Here is a 16,435-nt window from a genome sequence, read left to right as displayed (position 1 = left end):
GAGCGTTGAGGGGGGGCGTTCAACTCAACGCTTCTCATTGGTCGCTCTGCGCGTCGCTCTAAGCGCCGCCTCCAATCATTTCGTTCCGCTCTGCGCCAGCCAATAGCAGAGCAAGGAGCGCCGCGGTGGTGCTCCGCCCCTTTTTACCTCAGCGAGGAGGCGGCCATGATGGCGGCGGAGGAGGAAGCGGCTCCGCTGAGCGGTGTGGGCTGGGCGGCGGGACCCGAGGCGGCTCCAGCGGGCTGGAGCGTGGTAGGATGGGAAGCCGCGGCCCGACTGGAGGCTGCAAGACGAGGGTGAGGCTGCAATTCTATGGGAAGCTCCGGTGCGGCCCGGCCCTCACCCTGTGCGCACCCCACAGATCACCGCCAGCGTTGAGGGCAGCGCGGCCAACCTGGGCAAAGGCTTCGGGCACAAGGGCGGGTACCTGTGTGTGAGCACCGCAGCTCCGGTACGGTGAAAATGGGGCAAAATCGGGCGGTGGGGGGATCCAGGGGTCCCTCCTGAGCTCTGGGCCCGATCCTGGGGCGCGCCCTGAGCTCTAGGCCCCCGCAGGGCTCGGCTGGCTCTGTGGTGACCGATGTCCAGGTGCTGAGCGACCGAAGCCCGCAGCCCACGGGCTACAGCCGCATCCCCGAGTTCCCAGAGCCTCGTAAGTGCCTTTGGGAAGGAGCTGTGGGGTTTGGCAGAGCTCCGTCCTCATTTGTGGCTCCTGTTTTGCTCCCCAGGTTCCGGTGCGTCCCGTAAGAAGAGGATCTATGTGAGGTTGCAGCCCCGTGGGGCTGCTGAGACGGCTGTGTTTGACATCAAACTGAGTGGGAAGAGCAGAGCTGTGCCACAGTACATGAAGATCGGGTAAGGGAAGAAACACCCCCTCCCCCCCCCAAACCACACAATAAATGCACAAATAATGGGCTACCTGTCACCATTTGGCCCTATTCCCCTCTTCTTCCTGTGTTCTCGCCCTTTTTCCTGTTCCAAAACGTTCAATTTCCATATTTTTGTTGTTTTTAACCATTTTCTTTTCGTTCTCTAGGGAAATCGGTAGCTTTGCCATCTGGTGTAAGAAAGGAGCCCTTCCCAAATGCAGCCCTCCTCCTGTCCCCAAGCCCAGGACAGTCAGCCTGGGGTTGAAGCAGCTCTCGTTGGCTGACTCTGAACAGCAGTATGTATGCATTGACTTCATCTACTTCTACCTGGAGTTGGGAGCAGGACCTGCTGCTGCATGGTGCTAAGGCTTTGTGGTTCGTTACCCGTTAATGAGGGTCAGCTGTACACTGACTAAATGAGCAGTGTCCAAATGAAGAACACCTGGGGAAAAACAGCTGCAAGCATCAGTCTGAATTGGGACTGAGCTGATGGGAAAGAGCTCTGTGGGGGAGAACCTGGGGGGTCCTGGTGGCCAAGAAGGCCAACAGAAGCCTGGGATGCACTGCCCAAAGCGTGGCCAGCTGGGTGAGGGAGGTGCTGCTCCCTCTGCTCTGCACTGGGGAGGCCCCATCTGGAGCACTGGGCCCAGTGCTGGGCTCCCCAGTTCAGGGCTGACGGGGAACTGAGCCCAGAGGAGGCTGCAGAGATGCTGGGGGCCTGGAGCACCTCCTGGTGGGGACAGGCTGAGAGCCCTGGGGCTGTGCAGCTGGGGAGGAGAAGGCTGAGAGGGAGCTGGTCAGTGCTGCTGGTGGGGGGCCAGGAGGATGGGGCTGGGCTGCGTTTGGTGGTGCCCAGTGACAGGGGGCACAAAGTGGAGCTCTGGGATTTCCATCTGAGCAGGAAAGAGAAGTTCTGTGCTGTGTGAGTGGCAGAGCCCTGGCACAGCTACCCAGAGAGGTGGGATGTCCTTCCACAGAGAGATCTGGACCCACCTGGATGTGACCCTGGGCACTGCGCTGTAGGGAACTGCTTTAGGGGAAGTCAGATTAGAGGAGCTCCAGAGATCCCTTCAGCCCTGTGGATCTGTCATTTGATGATATTAATTCCATAGATCACCAGAGAAGCCCGTGGCTCGCTCTGCCTCCAGGCGTGCTTCCTTCACACTGCACAACTCTGTTGACGACGGCTCCAGCATCTACAACCTCTCAGGTACCCGTTCCTCTGTACCATAAAGCTGCACAAAGCACCCTGCTGAAGGAGTTCCTTTCCTTTTAAACACTGGAACCCAGATAAGACTGTAGAGTTTCCTCTTAGTGAGCCGCCTTTCTCCCTTCCTGAAAGCCCTCACCTGCTCAACGCAGCGTTCAATTTCAGAGTGGCTCCTTTGTTGCTATTAAAATCTCTGCCCCTTCTCTTTCCAGCAATGGACGGAGTCCCTTTCACACTACACCCCAAATTCGAGCGCAGCCCCAAATCCGACAGCAATGTGAGTGTTCCTTCCAGCTGCTGCCGTTCTGTTGTTTCCCCATCTCACCTCACAACCACTCTCCACTAAAACCCATGTCATTTCAGGCCATTCTCACTGACCTGACTGTCAAATCGCTCGCTGACATTGAGAAAGAGGTAATTAAACACCTCAATCTCTTGGGGCGAGTGATGGCAACGCTCTGAACTTCCCCAATCCCACTGTTTTTCTCTGATTGTTTCCAGTACAACTACACCTTTGTAGTGGAGCGGACGGCGGCCGCTCGCCTCCCTCCCTCCATTTGCTGACGCCACTCAGCGCCGCCAGGACGTGAAGCACTGACCCACGCTCCCTCCCTAATTAAGATCCAATTACAGGAAGTGCTGAGGGACGACAATAAAGGCGTTTCTCTCATCGCCTGCCAAAGTATTTTCGTAATGTTTTCGGGACGCGCGGCTGCGATAGAGGAGTTCCTGGTGCTGTCGCTTCTGTGATTTGAAGCGTGGGGCTCTATGGGTGTGTTTGTGATGGTGTTTCTTCTCCTGTGCTTTGATAACACTACAGCTCTACTCTGAACATCAACTCCTGCTGGATTTTAGTGTTTCTGGGTACCACCTTTGAGTCTAATCCTCCCTTCTATGTATGCTCCCCATTAAAAACATCACAAAGGAAGTCCCAGCCACATTTCAAAATACTTCAGGCTTGACTTTTTAGTTACCAAATTCTGTAAACGTCTCCTGGAGCGGGGCAGTACAAAACTCCCACCAGGCGCTGCGTCCTGGGAACACCAAAAAGTCATTTCACAGAGGTGATTTCCACGTGAGATGGGAGGAAACTCTCCCCGGAGCTCAAGAGCTGCTCTCAAATCATAGGGATGATTTTTGGGGTGCCCCCAGCAGGGCCCTGGCGCTGTGTTCACGAAGGCACTTTGAGTTTTGCTCTCCCCAGTAGGAACTGAAGGATACGGTCCGCCAACAAAGCAAGGAAGAAGTCGGCCAGCAGCACCTCCGTGATAATGATCTTGAACTGGGAAACAAATGCAACACTGAGCATCAATCCTCCCCTTCCTCCATTGCACAAAACCTAAAAGAGGCGCTGAACAGTGAACCTCTGCAGCTGCTGCTACTCTGAACGCTCTACTTTCTGCTGGCTGTGAGCGCCTTAATGCTGTGAGGACAGGCTTTAGGGGGAGCACAGCGAAGCACCACACGCTCACCTCAGTAGGGATTTCCACCAGCCCAAACTGTTCGTTGAATTCAGGCGACGAACCCGTGAGCAGCCCCACGATGGCCAGCCCTGAGAGGATGATGCTCCACAGCAGCGGTTTGTTCTCCTGCAGGCTCTCCATGAAGGGATGGCCCTAAAACGCAGCGGGGAGGAACCGTCAGCAGGTGCTGCTGTGCTCGCAGAACATTTCAGATTAGGGGATAAGGAGGAGCATGGGGCACACAGCTTGATCCAACTTGAACCAAAAGTGGGAGTTTTCCTCTGCAGAGCACTGAGCAACCCCGTAGGTTGTGATTAGAGAAGAGCAGTGCTTTGTTTGAGTATGTCTGAGTGACACAATTGCTCCTCTGGATGTGAGCGAAGCGTGGCTTGCCTTGTAGTTGATAGCAAACGTGGCCATCTGCATCGCCATCGACATGATGTACACGGTGCTGTTCACGAGGCTGGGCTCAAACTCCTTGTACAGATCCACAAACTCTTCCCGTCTAAAAAAGAGCAGAGCTGGAGAGATCAGCAGGATCACCTCAAGCAAAGCTTCCCCCCAAACTCCCCTCCCCCCAACCCCAATTTATTGGTATCACGCACAAATTCAGCCGGGCAACAGCACTCTGCTTTCAAAGCACCCTGCTGCAAGCACAGCTCATGGGAATGGCAGCACTGGAAGGGTTGGGAGGAACTGCTGGAGGTCATCTGTCCAACCTCCTGCTAAAGTAGGGAGCTCTTGGCCATCACAAATCAAGTGGAAAAAAAATATTTTTTTAAAAAAGGCTTTCCAGCAGTGCCTCCGTTGGTGTTATTGTTATTTTTTTTCCAGAGAAAGAGCAGCACGTGCTGGCTTTCTCCACTCTCTTCCTTTGAGAACGGCAGAGACGTGGCTCACGGGGACATGGGGCAATGGCTGATGATCTTAAGAGGCCTCTTCTAACCTTAATGGCTCTAGGATGAGCTGCTCCTGTGCTGGAGGAAGGGACACTTACTTGGAACCACTGCGCACCTGGGCACCGTGGTACAGGTAAACGAGGCTGAGGAAATGCACCAGGAACTGCAGCAGCACCGTCAGCACCGTGTAGAGGTTGAAGATGTTCGGCAGCGGACGCTCCTTGGACAGAGTCTTCAAAGGCTGGGAGCAAAAAGCAAGCGGGGTTGGCTACAGCGGTTCAGACCTCTCCGTGCAGTTTTCCACCACTCTGGGTTTGTTTGTTAATTAAAACAAGGTTCATTTTGGACAGGGGCACTCTTGCAGTAGTCCTGATACAAGAAACATGGACTGAGTGCTGCCCCAACACACTGCCTTCCCCGTACCTTTGACCTGGAGATGAAAAGGAAGCAGCCAGCCAGCAGCAGCCCCTGCAGAGTGGCCTGGAAGTCGCTGAACTTCACCCCTTCTAAGTAGAGGACGCTCTGGCTGTAGGCCAGGATCAGGGCGTTCAGGGCGAGGATCTTGAACATCTGGAGCGTTGTCACGAGCGTGCAGCGACCTTGCTTGATCACGTGGCAGACTGAGGAGGAAGAGGAAGCGGTTGGAAGCGGAACAAAGAGCTCTGGGTGGCTTTGTGCCTCAGCCCTCTTCTGAAGCAGTACAGGGGGAGGATCAGCACAGAGCATCCCCCCTGTGAAAGACTCCACGGCCACGCAAACAGGCAAAGCTGTCAGTTTGGGAGCGCTTCTCACCGCCCCACCTCCCCTTACTGAGGAATGGGGACACGCGGAGATCCGCGCCATGCTCTCAGCTCCCGCCTGTACTTACTGCACTGGATGGAGGAGAGCTTGGAGGTGAAGGGGGCTGCGATGCTGGCATCACCCAGCTTCACCACCGGTACGCGGTCCTCCTCCAAATCCTTCAGCACCTGACTGATCCGCTCCTGCAGGGCAGAAGAGAAAGGCACGTTGCACACCTTCACAGTGCTGCTCTCCCCTCTCCCTTCTTCCAAGCCAGAGCAGTCCCTGTGCTCACAGCACAGCTTTGGGATCTCTCCATTAAAGCACGAAGCTGCTTTTCTCCATCCCCAGTCCGGATGAACCAGCAGTACACCCAAGAAGGAATGAAGAACGATGACAATTAGTGGGATTTTTGACATCTCATTACCGACCCTCTGCACGGCCAGCTGCTCCTCTCGCTGGGACATGACTCTGTGCTTGGCACCACGCGACGTGGGCTTCACCGTCCCGCTCCCCAGCGGCACTGCAGCGGGCCTGAGCTCAGTGGGACCATCCCGAGACCTCTTCTTCCTCTCAGGCAGTCTCTCAGGAGCATTGGCCAGCAGAGCCACTCCTGAAATAAGCAAAACGTGATCTGTGGGGTGGATTGCTGCGCTCCCTTTGCTGACAAACGGGAATCCTGATGGAGATCTATGCGTGCAGCCAGTTATGGAGTGACTGCAGGCCTCTTACGCTGGTTGAAATAAAAAAGCTTTGAAAAGAGAAAAAGGAGAAGGGAGATTTAGGAAGAATCTCCGTTCCATAGAGGTGTGTTTGCAGCCAAATCCCACTGCTTGCTTGTACGTGCACAGCGGGTATTCCGCCAGCAGAGAGATCCTACTTTATCTCGCTTTCTGCCCCTAAACGATGTTGGTCAGATCAATTCCAGCCCCAAAACAAGAGAAATTAACATTGATTTTGTGTTTAGGAACTGCCACCAAACTCAGTGGCGCTCACATGGGCGTCCTGCAGTGCACTCACCCACATCCGCGTGTTTCAGAGCTCCGACATCGTTGGTCCCATCCCCGCACATCAGCGTGACGTAGCCCAGGCTCTTCAAAGTAGTGATCACAAACTCCTGCCAAAAAGAACTGCGTGGTGAGAATTGGCAGAGCAGCTGAGCTGGACGATGCGCCTTGGCTGAGCGTTGCTGTGTGGTGGGAACTCAGTGCCTTCCAAGCCACGCTCCAAAAGGTTCACCCTAATTAATTTTAGGAATGCGGAGCTAAATGAGCCAGTGCCTTCAGGATAATGACAGCACACATCCTGAGCTCTGTTTCTTGCTGCCAGCTGGCTTGGATAGCGCGAGAGGTTTTGCTTGTTGGCTGATAACAGCTTTAGCATTAAACACTGCTCCTGCCGCCCACCAGATGATCCCCACGGGCAAACCAGCAAAATTTGGGTTTTATCAACATCTCTCACCTTCTGCTTCGGCACCACTCTGGCAAACACTTGGATGTGCGGTATGAGCCGCAGCAGCTGCTGTCTGTCCAGAGCCTGCAGGTGAGAGAGACCTTCCCCTGTCACGCACAGGTCGTAGCGCTGCGTCAGCTCCCGCAGGGAGGTGGGCAAAATGGGGAACACGATGGCACCGTCGATGGACTGCCACTGCCAGGTGGAATCTGCAAAGAGAAGCTCTCATCGTATCCTAACGTGGAGAGGGACAGAGGACGGAGGGTTATCTGGGACACTGGAAAGCAAACGAGTCCTTTCTGTTGTTGGCATCAAGCAGCCATGCTTGTAGTACGGGACTGCAGTGCTCCAGGAGGGATTTGGCTGCTGAAGCCATTGCTGCATGAAATCAGTCACCTTTGCTGGCAGGAGGCTGCAGAATGAGTGTGTGTTCCCTCTGGAGGAAGTGCAGCTCCCTTGCCACGTGGCAGGCGGTCAGAGGGTTGTCTCCTGTTATCATCACTACCTGAGGGGAAAGTACAAGAGGCCAACGTCACTTCTGTGGGCACTGAGAACTGAGTTCTGCCCAGCAGGGATGCTGGAGATATTCCCTATGAGGTGTAGCTCAGTGAGGCACCTTCAAGAAAGGCTTTTTCTCCAGGCCACAGCAAATCCCATTGCAAAAATAACACCACATCCACGCTGCTTCCCTGCCTTCATCACGGGGAACCCTTTGCCTTCACTCCAAAGGCACCAAAATTCCACATCCCGAGCTGCCAGCAAGGCCAGGATGCCGCTGCCTGCGATGCTTACATGGTGCGACGCGTTCTGGATCTCCCTGATGACGGATCTGGAGTCCGTTTTGAGAGGGCAGGAAACCACAATGAAGCCAGCAAAGCGAAGGTCACACTCCAGAGCTTCACGCTTCATCTCTCGCACCTGCCACAGCAAATGGGGGAAAACCCATTGATTCTGTGATTCTGTGACTGATTCTGTGAAAACTGGAGCACCGCCCGACGCTTCGCCGCAGCTGTTTTGTCTGCTGGTGGGTGCTTCTTTGCAATGAAAGCATCATTTGGGAGAAAATTTGTGCTCTGAGAAGCACAGAGCAACCTCAGCTCATCCTCAGCTGCTCGACACAGAAGACACAGGAGATAAAGCTAAAGAGATGGCCCTGAAAAGTGTTGTGCACACTCATCCCCATCTAATAGGAGGATTGCAGGTAAGAAGTTCAGCGCTGAGCTTCCACGAGGGAAGAGCTGTTGCTTTACAGCTAGGAAAGCAGAAGTTTTGCTCAGTGAAGATAAAACTGGGAGCACCTCACCGAGTCCGTGCTCTTCTCAGAAGGTCCAAAATATAAAAATCAATGCAGTTATCACAGCTTTGGGCATCCACAAACTCAAAGATCCCCCCCACTCTTCCACAACCAAGCTCACGCCGTCTCTGTTTTGCTTTAAGAGACCGAAGGATTTAAGCTCCTTTTTTTTTTTTTCCTTTTTCCTTTTTTTTTTTGAAGGCTGAAAAAGAAAGCATACCTGCTGGTGAGTGAGGTGCCCCAGTTCCTTGTAACCCAGGGCCAGCACTCGTGCCCCCTCGTGTGAGATTTCAGTGTGCACAGCGTGGTAGTTGCTTGGGCACTGAGATAACTGGAGAAAGTGTGGAAAAAAGTCACATTAATGCCATCCTGAAGATGTAGAATGTTGCAGTATTTCACATTACATATGGTGAGGGGAGGGGTCCTGTTCAAACAAGAGCAAAAGTGGAGGAACCACTTGTGCCAGCAGAAGGCATGAGCAGAGGGCAGAACCCCCACATTGCACTGGGATTAGGCTGGAATTCCTCCTTCCCCCCAGTGGGGTTTGGGTTCAAAGTATGCTCTTTACAAGACAAAATCCCTATGTCCTGAATCCGGGTTCTAGGGTAGAATTCCCACATTCTATGTCTGGGTTCCAGGACAAAATCCCCTCATCCCAAGCCCAGGTTCCAGGACAGAATCCCTCTGTCCCACATCCAGCTATTAGGGTAAAATCCCCACACCCTCTATCAGGGTTCTAAGACAAGATCCTTCTGTCTTGTCTCTGGATTCCAGGACAAAAATCTCCACGTCCCGAATCCGGGTTCTAGGACAAAATCCCCACATCCAGGTTCCAGGACAAACTCTCTACGTCCCGAATATCCAGCTTCCAAGACAAAAACCCCACAGTCCCACATCCAGTTTCCAGACTCGGTGGGTTGAAAGCGAGGTGTGAAGGCACGAGCCCACGTGCCACAGAAGGCCCTCGGAGTCCTGGAGAGCTGCGCTCACCATTTTGTGCAGCGTCTCCGGGGCCCCTTTCACAGCTGCAATGTAACAGAGATCAGCGGCGCCGATCTTCTCGTACGACGCCAAGACAGACATTCTTTTCAGGGCACTGGCAAAATGAAAGCGCTGGTGAATTTTCAGTCCCTGAGTTTTAATACTTCTGGGGAAAACTTTCTCATCTGGAAACAAAGAGATCAGGAAATCCTGAAAGGTTTCTCAGTAGCAGAAGCAACATCCCTCCCCTTCAGGTCCCGGTCACGATTCCACCGCTGCAATGTGAATGCCACCCCCATTGCATGGAGAACTATCAGAACTAAAGGCACCAACCAGAGTGTGCCGTGGCGGATGGGAATACCCACAGCCCTGAGAACGGATTTTTGCTATTCACTGTCCCCTAAATCTGCAGCATGAGGATCTCTGCTGCCCCAAACGTGCCCCAGAATTCGCTATTTGCAAGACGCCAGCGTGAGGCGTGGGAAATGGCTGCAGATCAGATAATTCTACGCTCAGATCGGGCAAAAAAAACAGCCATCCATCCTCCCTGAGCAAACGCATAAAGGTTTTACCTTTGGTCAGGGTCCAGTCCACCGCCGTCAGCATCGCCTTCTCCAACGGATCCCCCACCAACGTCCCGTCATCCAACTGCACGAGCGAGTGGCACGTAGCGATGGCTCGGTGGGTTTCTATAGGGATGTCAGAGACGGGCATCACTTCCTTCCCATCCCTGTGGCACAAAAGAAGAAGGCTGTGTTAACAGCCCCGTTCCGATGCTCTGAAACAGATCTGGGGATTTTTCCCAGCCCATTCTTCCCCCCTAGAATTCATATTCTGTGATGGCAAACAGCAGAGCTACTCGTGGCAAGGTGTGGGAAGTCCAGCCCTGTTGGCCAATGCCCACCATTTCGGCCGCTTCTCCAGAACAGATCTGAGCAGAGCACTCCAAAAAAGGAGCCCGAATTAACACATTCAAACAGCTATGCAATAAAAGGGCCGAGAGATCTCTTTGCTCCAAGCCCTATGGAAACGAACAAGGAAGTCAGAATGATTAAATTCAGGCACCCACCTGAGCCCAGCCACTCCTCTCACCACCAGGTGGTCGCTGGTCAGCGTGCCGGTTTTGTCAAAGCAGCAAACCTCCACTTTGCCCGCAAAGGGGATGCGGAAGGGCTCTGTGCAGTACACATCTTGGAGGGAGAAGAGGGAAATTCTGTTACAGGTCAGCCGGTGCAAAGCAGGGAGAGCTGAGTGGCTTTTCAAGGCAAGGCAAAAGGTATCAACGTGGCACTCGGAGTCATGAGCTCCCCGCTCTGAATTTCTGTGGTGTTTAAAATCAATTTGGCAGCAAAGCCATCCCACGCTGAAGATGGTGAATTTCCTCCTCCACACACAGGAAGCTGCTGAGCACGCAGGCGTTCATGTCAGCACTTTGGTTTGGCTCTTTCGGACCCCCTTGAAAGCACAAACCCTCGGTTCTCCCTTTTGGGGTTGAAGCAAGCCCCTTTCCCACCCACCAGCTCCAAACATCGCGTCAGATACCACCACAGTGCAGAAACGGAGGAGCTGACAGCAATTTCACACCCACCAACACCCCCACGGTTCCAGACGTACGAATCAATCGCAGAATCACAGAGTTGGGAGGGCTTGGAAGGACCCTCCAGAGGCAGAAGCAGCCTGCATTTTGTTTCTGCCTTCTGTTCGGTACTCACAGAGTTTGGCCAAAGCGATGAGGGAGGTGTTGACGGCCAGGGAGAGCTCGATGGGAAGTTCAGGTGGAACAACGGACGTCAGTATTAACGTACACTCGAGGAAGAGCTTGTAGCGATTCCTGCTGGGGTCCTTGGTGCCTGTGGGGTGAGAGAAATCCTGTACCTCCTGCCCCACACAACTAAGAGCAGCGCCCCAGAGAAGCACACCTACCTAGGAGGAGCTGCGGGAGGGCAAGAAATGCAGCCCAGAAATGCAATGTGGGCCCTACCCTGAAAAACGGACCAGCCCAACCCAGCTACACTCTCAGAAATTACAACTGTCCTTCCCACAGCTCTGGGCTGGGTTCCTGTGCAGAGAGCTGGAAGAGGTGAGGAAGAAGCTCACCTTCAATCCAGACGTACGACGCAGCAGCGACGGCGAAGACCAGCAGGAAGAGGATGAAAATGAAGGTCTCTAAGTTATTGGCTGTCACTCTCTTCACCCCAAAGAGGATTGTACGTAGCAATTTCCCCTGAGAAGAACAGCCTTCAGTGCAAGAAGCCAGCTCTGCAGCATGCACTGCTTTGTTAAAAACGTGTACAAAACCCAGTTTTAAAATCATACTCCGGTGTTTTGGTCCCAGCTCTGTAACCCTCCAAATAACCAGCAACTTTCAGTCCCCCACCCCACTGATCTGTCAAAACACCAAACCCATTCTTCAGTCCCTGTTCACCACTGCTTTTATGGATCCTTACGTTTTCTATCGACTTCTAAAAAAGAAAATCTCATGTTGGCAACCACAGCCCTTGCAAACGTGCTCCAATGACCCTTTTCTGACCATAATCACAAAATATGTGGACCTTAAATTTAGATACGAAGCCTGGACCCTAAAACCTGGTTCCCACTCTCCCGCACCGCACACCACCCCGCTCCTTTGGCACGCTGCCTTTGTTCCTCTCCCACCCACATCACTGTGATGCCCCCATTTCCATCCCCCACTGTTCTATCACTCCTAAAAGCACCGAATGAACACCACGAGGGAGCTGACAGAGGTGAGCAGGGATGCACACATCTTACCTGAGACGTGTTGAAGCCGGTCCTCAGAGCGTACGCCACGCATCCGTTGTCAACAGCTGGAATGGGAGCAGGATTGAAGGCCATGAGCTTCTTACTGCCTTCTGCCTACTGTCTTTTGGGGGCTTATCATAGAGAAATTATGCTCCAAGCTTTGTGCTCCTCTCACTTGCAAGGGGATAAAGTCAACTTGAGGAGGAATTAACAGCAGTCTCACTATCGTGGTGCATATTGAGGTTGAGGAGAGCGACTCAATAACCGCCTCCAAAGGTTGCACTGAGCCCCATGAAATTAATCCGCAAGCATTTCATGCCCTCTCACAGAGGGAATTTGCCTGGGTACGTACGTTTCAGTCCAGTGCTGGCTTTTTGGGGTGGGATGTGCTGCACCACCTTCGTTCCACCAAATATGATGTGCAGCCGGGCGTCCGTCTGCATGTCCAAAACGTGCTCTGGGCTGAGGTCCTCCACGGGCTCCTGCAGGACAATGTTCAGCCCTCAGGTTCACTGCTATTGATAAGAATACGTGGAGGACTCCCCTCTTTCCATATCCCACGTGAGGTGCCTTCAGCTTCACCCCAGCTAAAAGCAGCACGAGGAGAACCCAGGAATTCACGTGCTCTGGATTCAGAGCCAGACATTCCAGTGTGGGAGATGCAGTTCCCCCTTAGCACAGTGAGTTCAGTGAGGGAGGCTCTGAGATCGCTACTTTATCATCTCTACCCCCCCCCCCCTCGGTGCACCAGGAAGGGTTTTGAAGTGCTTTACACTCATTCCTCCCACCTCTACCCAACCAGATGAATTCAGACAGGGGAATGCGTGGGAGGACAACGCCATGCTTTTGTAGTTCTGCCTCCAAGACTGGAGACGCGGCCAGACCAAGCAGGCACCCAGCTCTCATTTACCAGAGATCATCCATCGCTGACAGGGAGATGATAACAAGCAGGCCAGGCTGCTCAGGCCAGCATTCACACAAGGAGACTGACACGTGCAACTGACTGCAACGCCTTCAGTATTTCTACTGTCCAGCCAGGACAAAACAGAATTATTTCACACAGACCTTCATCTGGGGCACAGATTCTCCCGTCAGCATCGCTTCGTCCACAATGCACCTTCCACGTAGGAGCAGCACATCACATGGCACGAGGTTTTCATGAGGAGATCGGCCTGCCATTAAGACAATAAAACTCAGAAGCTGAGAGGCAGAAGCGACGCGTGGAAGGGAACAGCTCTCCCTCCGTTTAGCTGAGATACAGAAGGTTCCTACAGGTCTGAATCACCCATGGGCTGCCAACTCTATCTCTTGACTCCATGTCTCAGCGGTGCTGAGAACCCTGAAGGTTATTTGGCCTCTGGTGAGACTGGAAAAGTTCCCAATTCAAATTGTTTTGTTCCCACTGATGCTTCAAAGACAGGGAATGCTCCGTGGGGAAAGAACCTTTAAAAGGGAAGCACAGCTGAGACAGAGCCCTGCCCTTCCTCCCCCCTTCCTTCCCAGGGAGGTACTGTCAGCAGGAAGGAAACTCTTCATCTTCCCCATCCTAAGTGAAGGAAGAAGACGATTTATCTAGAGATCTACCTTCCTTCACGGCAACAAGAAGAGATCAACTCTTAGAACCCCTCAGCTGTGGCACCGATGAACCAAAGCCCTCAAAAGTGCCCAACCAGGATCGATTTGTGGTATTTGGGTATTTTTACACCGTGTGATTTCACTCGATGTCACTTCATGCGTCAGGAAGAACGCAGTTATAAAACAGCTTTGGATCACAGGAAAGCATTACCAATGGAGACGATATCCCCTGGGATGATCTCGTCGCTGGAAATGGGTCTCCACTTCCGATTTCGGTAGACCTGTAGGAAAAATAATTAAAAAATATAAAGATAAAAAGGTGTTGCTTGCGTCGGTGTCATCTGAAAAGGACAAGGATGTGAAAAAGGAACAGCAATTCCGTTAACAGCCACGTCCAAACCTCCAGCACTGCCCAGGAGCAATTCCTCAGGCGCTGTGCCCGTGATTATTTCCCCTCTGATTGGGGTTACCTGGATCATGTAGGGCTTGTTGCCCATTTTTCGGATCTCCGACATGTTCCTCATTTGCTGCTGGACCAGGGAAGCTTCGAACGCCACCAACATGGAGAGGGTGAAGACGCTGTAGTACCAGTACTCATCCAGGCACCACAGACCCACACAGAACACCTGCAGGGAGAACACAGCACACAAACTGCTCTCGTCTCGCTCAGAAAGCAAAAGCTTTCCATTTCCAGGCATCTTTCTCACCCAACTGAGTATGCATTTTGTGGCATTAAGCTGAGAAAAACCACAGCAGATCGCGGGAACTCGTTAGGCAGAAAGGGGATCTCTCCCACAGCAGTGAAATAAATCACCGTCACAGGGTGAGAACAGCTTCAGATTTAAGAAAAGTGATTCTGCCACCCAAACCTGCGAGGAATTCTCTCCTTTTGTGGCAGAACAAAGTATTTGCAGCTCCTTCTGTCTGTCTGCTTTACCTGGAAGACGAAGAACGGCGCTGTAGCTCTTTCTTTAAAAAGCTCCAAGAATTCCGGCACCACCATCTCAGCCCTGGGGAAACAAAAAATTAATACTAATTGAACCCTCATTAACCTAAAAGTTCCGTGCTCTCAACAAAAGCCCGACCCAGAGCCACCCGCAGCCCCTGCCTCACAACACCCAGAGACCCCCCACCTCTTTCTTTCCATTATTTCCAGCACTTAATTACTTTCCATCTCCTGTTTTCTGTCCATAAGATAAACCTGACAGCTGCCAAGCGAGGGCAAGGAGGAAACATTTGAAAGCACAGCTTGGCGACTGACGCTTTGGGATCATTTCCTATGCTCTCGTTCTGAAAAAAAGAGAGATCTGTGCACGGAAAACTTACTTATTTGTGCCATATTTCTTCTCAGCTGCTCGGATATCTTTGTCCTCCTGATAGCCCCGGGCGTTCTGGTAATAACACAGCGGATGCTCCACGGGGAAAGCGACGGGAAGAAACTGCTTCTTGCCATTTATCTCATAGGAATATTTGATTTTCTGAAACTCAAAGGAGAGAGCCTCCTGCCCGTCCTCATCCTGCAGAAAGAGGAAAAAAAAACAACTACTGAACACGTACTGGAAAGAACTGAAACTCCAACCCCTCGTGTTTCTTCACTGCTGTGGGATTCTGCCTTTGATCTTTGACATCCCCATAGCGACCGACTACAGCTGACACTTCCCAAGGCAGTTAAGCCAGGAGCAAAAGAACAGCAGCTCTGCATCTCTGACTCACCCGGTCTCTGTGGAGCGGCACCAGTTCTGCAGATCCGTTATTGGGGGTTGGCACAACTTTCGCCAGTGTGGCTTTCTTAGGGCTGGGTTCCTGAAACGCAAGACGAGCACGTCACAAAGCAGATCACAGAGCCCCAATTTCGGTGAGAAGCCAAAGGAAGCCCTGCTGGATCACACCAAGACACGCAGAACAAAGCAACCTTTGTCCTTTGGTGCCTTATTTTGCTGAGCTGAGGTGAGGATTGTGAGAATCCAACCTCAAAATGGAACCCGCCGACAAAGGAGCTGCACTCAGTACTTGGTCTGCAGTCAGGACACACGTGGCAGTAAAATGGGGCTACAGCAGAACAGACAAACAGTGGTCCCTCAGCAACTGATGGAACACAGAAGAGTGGAACAGCTTGGCTTGGAAAGGTCCTTCAAGATCACAGAACTATGGAATGGGTTGGGTTGGAAGGGTCCTGAAAGATCACACAGCCATGGAATGGGTTGGATTGGAAAGGTCTTTAAGGATCATAGAACCACTAAATGGAATGGAAGGGTCCTTAAAGATCATGGAATGGGTTAGAAAGGTCCTTAAAGATCATAGAGCCATGGAATGGGTTGGGAAGGTCCTTAAAGATCGCAGAATAATGGAACGGGTTGGATTGGAAAGGTCTTTAAAGATCATAGAACCACTAAATGGGATGGAAGGGTCCTTAAAGATCATGGAACCATGGAATGGTTTGGGAAGGTCCTGAAACATCACAGAGCCATGGAATGGGTTGGGTTGAAAAGGTCCTTAAAGATCACAGAGCCACAGGATGGGTAGCAAGGGTCCTGAAAGATCACGGAACCATGGAATGGGTTGGAAAGGTCCTGAAACATCACGGAGCCACGGAATGGGTTGGAAGGGTCCTTAAAGACCCTCAAGCCGCAGAATCACAGCACGGTTGGGTTGGAAGGACCCAAAGATCCCCCCCCCCCCTCACACCGCCCCACCCCCGTCCTCGGGCCCCTCCAGGCTCGAAGCGCGCACAGCTCCGGGCATCACCGCCGTGCCCCCCCCAACTCACCCGAACGCACGTGAGCGCGCAATGCGCGTGCACCGACCACAGCCCCGAGAGCGCCGTCAGCAGATGAAGGACGCCGATAGCGGCCAACGCCAACAGCGCGGCCTCAGGGGGAGCCGGGCCCGGGCCCTGCGCCTCCCCCTCCTCCGCCGCCGCTTCCCCCCACGCTGCCCACACCCGCGGCCCCCACAGCCACAGCCAGGCCGGGTAGAGCCCCGCCACGAAGGGCAGCACGGTGCCGTGGAGGAGCCGCGGCCGCCGGCGGTACAGCGTCACCGACGAGACCAGCTCGTCCGCGGGGCCCGGAACCGGGCCGGCCGCCGCCATCTTCCCAGGGACCGCCTGCAGACGGCGCACTTCCGCTTCCGGTAGAGAGAAGCCGCGCTTG

At 53.1% G+C, this 16,435-nt stretch overlaps 2 protein-coding genes across 2 annotated transcripts; one reads left to right on the top strand and one right to left on the bottom strand.

The window, feature by feature from the left end:
* The first annotated feature begins 103 nt into the window (after nt 1-103).
* MVB12A (multivesicular body subunit 12A) lies at nt 104-2,761 on the top strand. Its single transcript, XM_010724636.4, has 9 exons — nt 104-252; nt 362-451; nt 556-652; nt 729-855; nt 1,037-1,165; nt 1,982-2,079; nt 2,292-2,356; nt 2,443-2,493; nt 2,581-2,761. Exons 1-9 carry the CDS (start codon nt 166-168, stop codon nt 2,641-2,643), a joined length of 807 nt encoding a protein of 268 aa, XP_010722938.1. The 5' UTR covers nt 104-165; the 3' UTR covers nt 2,644-2,761.
* A 254-nt stretch (nt 2,762-3,015) lies between these two features.
* On the bottom strand, nt 3,016-16,427 carry ATP13A1 (ATPase 13A1). Its single transcript, XM_031552111.2, has 26 exons — nt 16,051-16,427; nt 14,997-15,086; nt 14,610-14,800; nt 14,221-14,293; nt 13,754-13,909; nt 13,495-13,564; nt 12,774-12,880; nt 12,061-12,190; nt 11,718-11,773; nt 11,046-11,172; nt 10,661-10,798; nt 10,018-10,138; nt 9,521-9,678; nt 8,958-9,133; nt 8,188-8,298; nt 7,466-7,591; nt 7,070-7,178; nt 6,683-6,882; nt 6,242-6,338; nt 5,653-5,834; nt 5,310-5,424; nt 4,865-5,061; nt 4,540-4,682; nt 3,936-4,047; nt 3,552-3,695; nt 3,016-3,361 (listed from the first exon to the last, which is right to left on the bottom strand). Exons 1-26 carry the CDS (start codon nt 16,372-16,374, stop codon nt 3,251-3,253), a joined length of 3,564 nt encoding a protein of 1,187 aa, XP_031407971.2. The 5' UTR covers nt 16,375-16,427; the 3' UTR covers nt 3,016-3,250.
* Nucleotides 16,428-16,435: the final 8 nt, after the last annotated feature.

The sequence above is a fragment of the Meleagris gallopavo genome, chromosome 34 (assembly GCF_905368555.1).
Source record: "Meleagris gallopavo chromosome 34, MGAL_WU_HG_1.1, whole genome shotgun sequence".
In the NCBI taxonomy this organism is placed as follows: domain Eukaryota; kingdom Metazoa; phylum Chordata; class Aves; order Galliformes; family Phasianidae; genus Meleagris; species Meleagris gallopavo.
The sequence above is the reverse complement of the archived record's forward strand: the minus strand, read 5'-3'. Positions and strand labels throughout refer to the sequence as shown.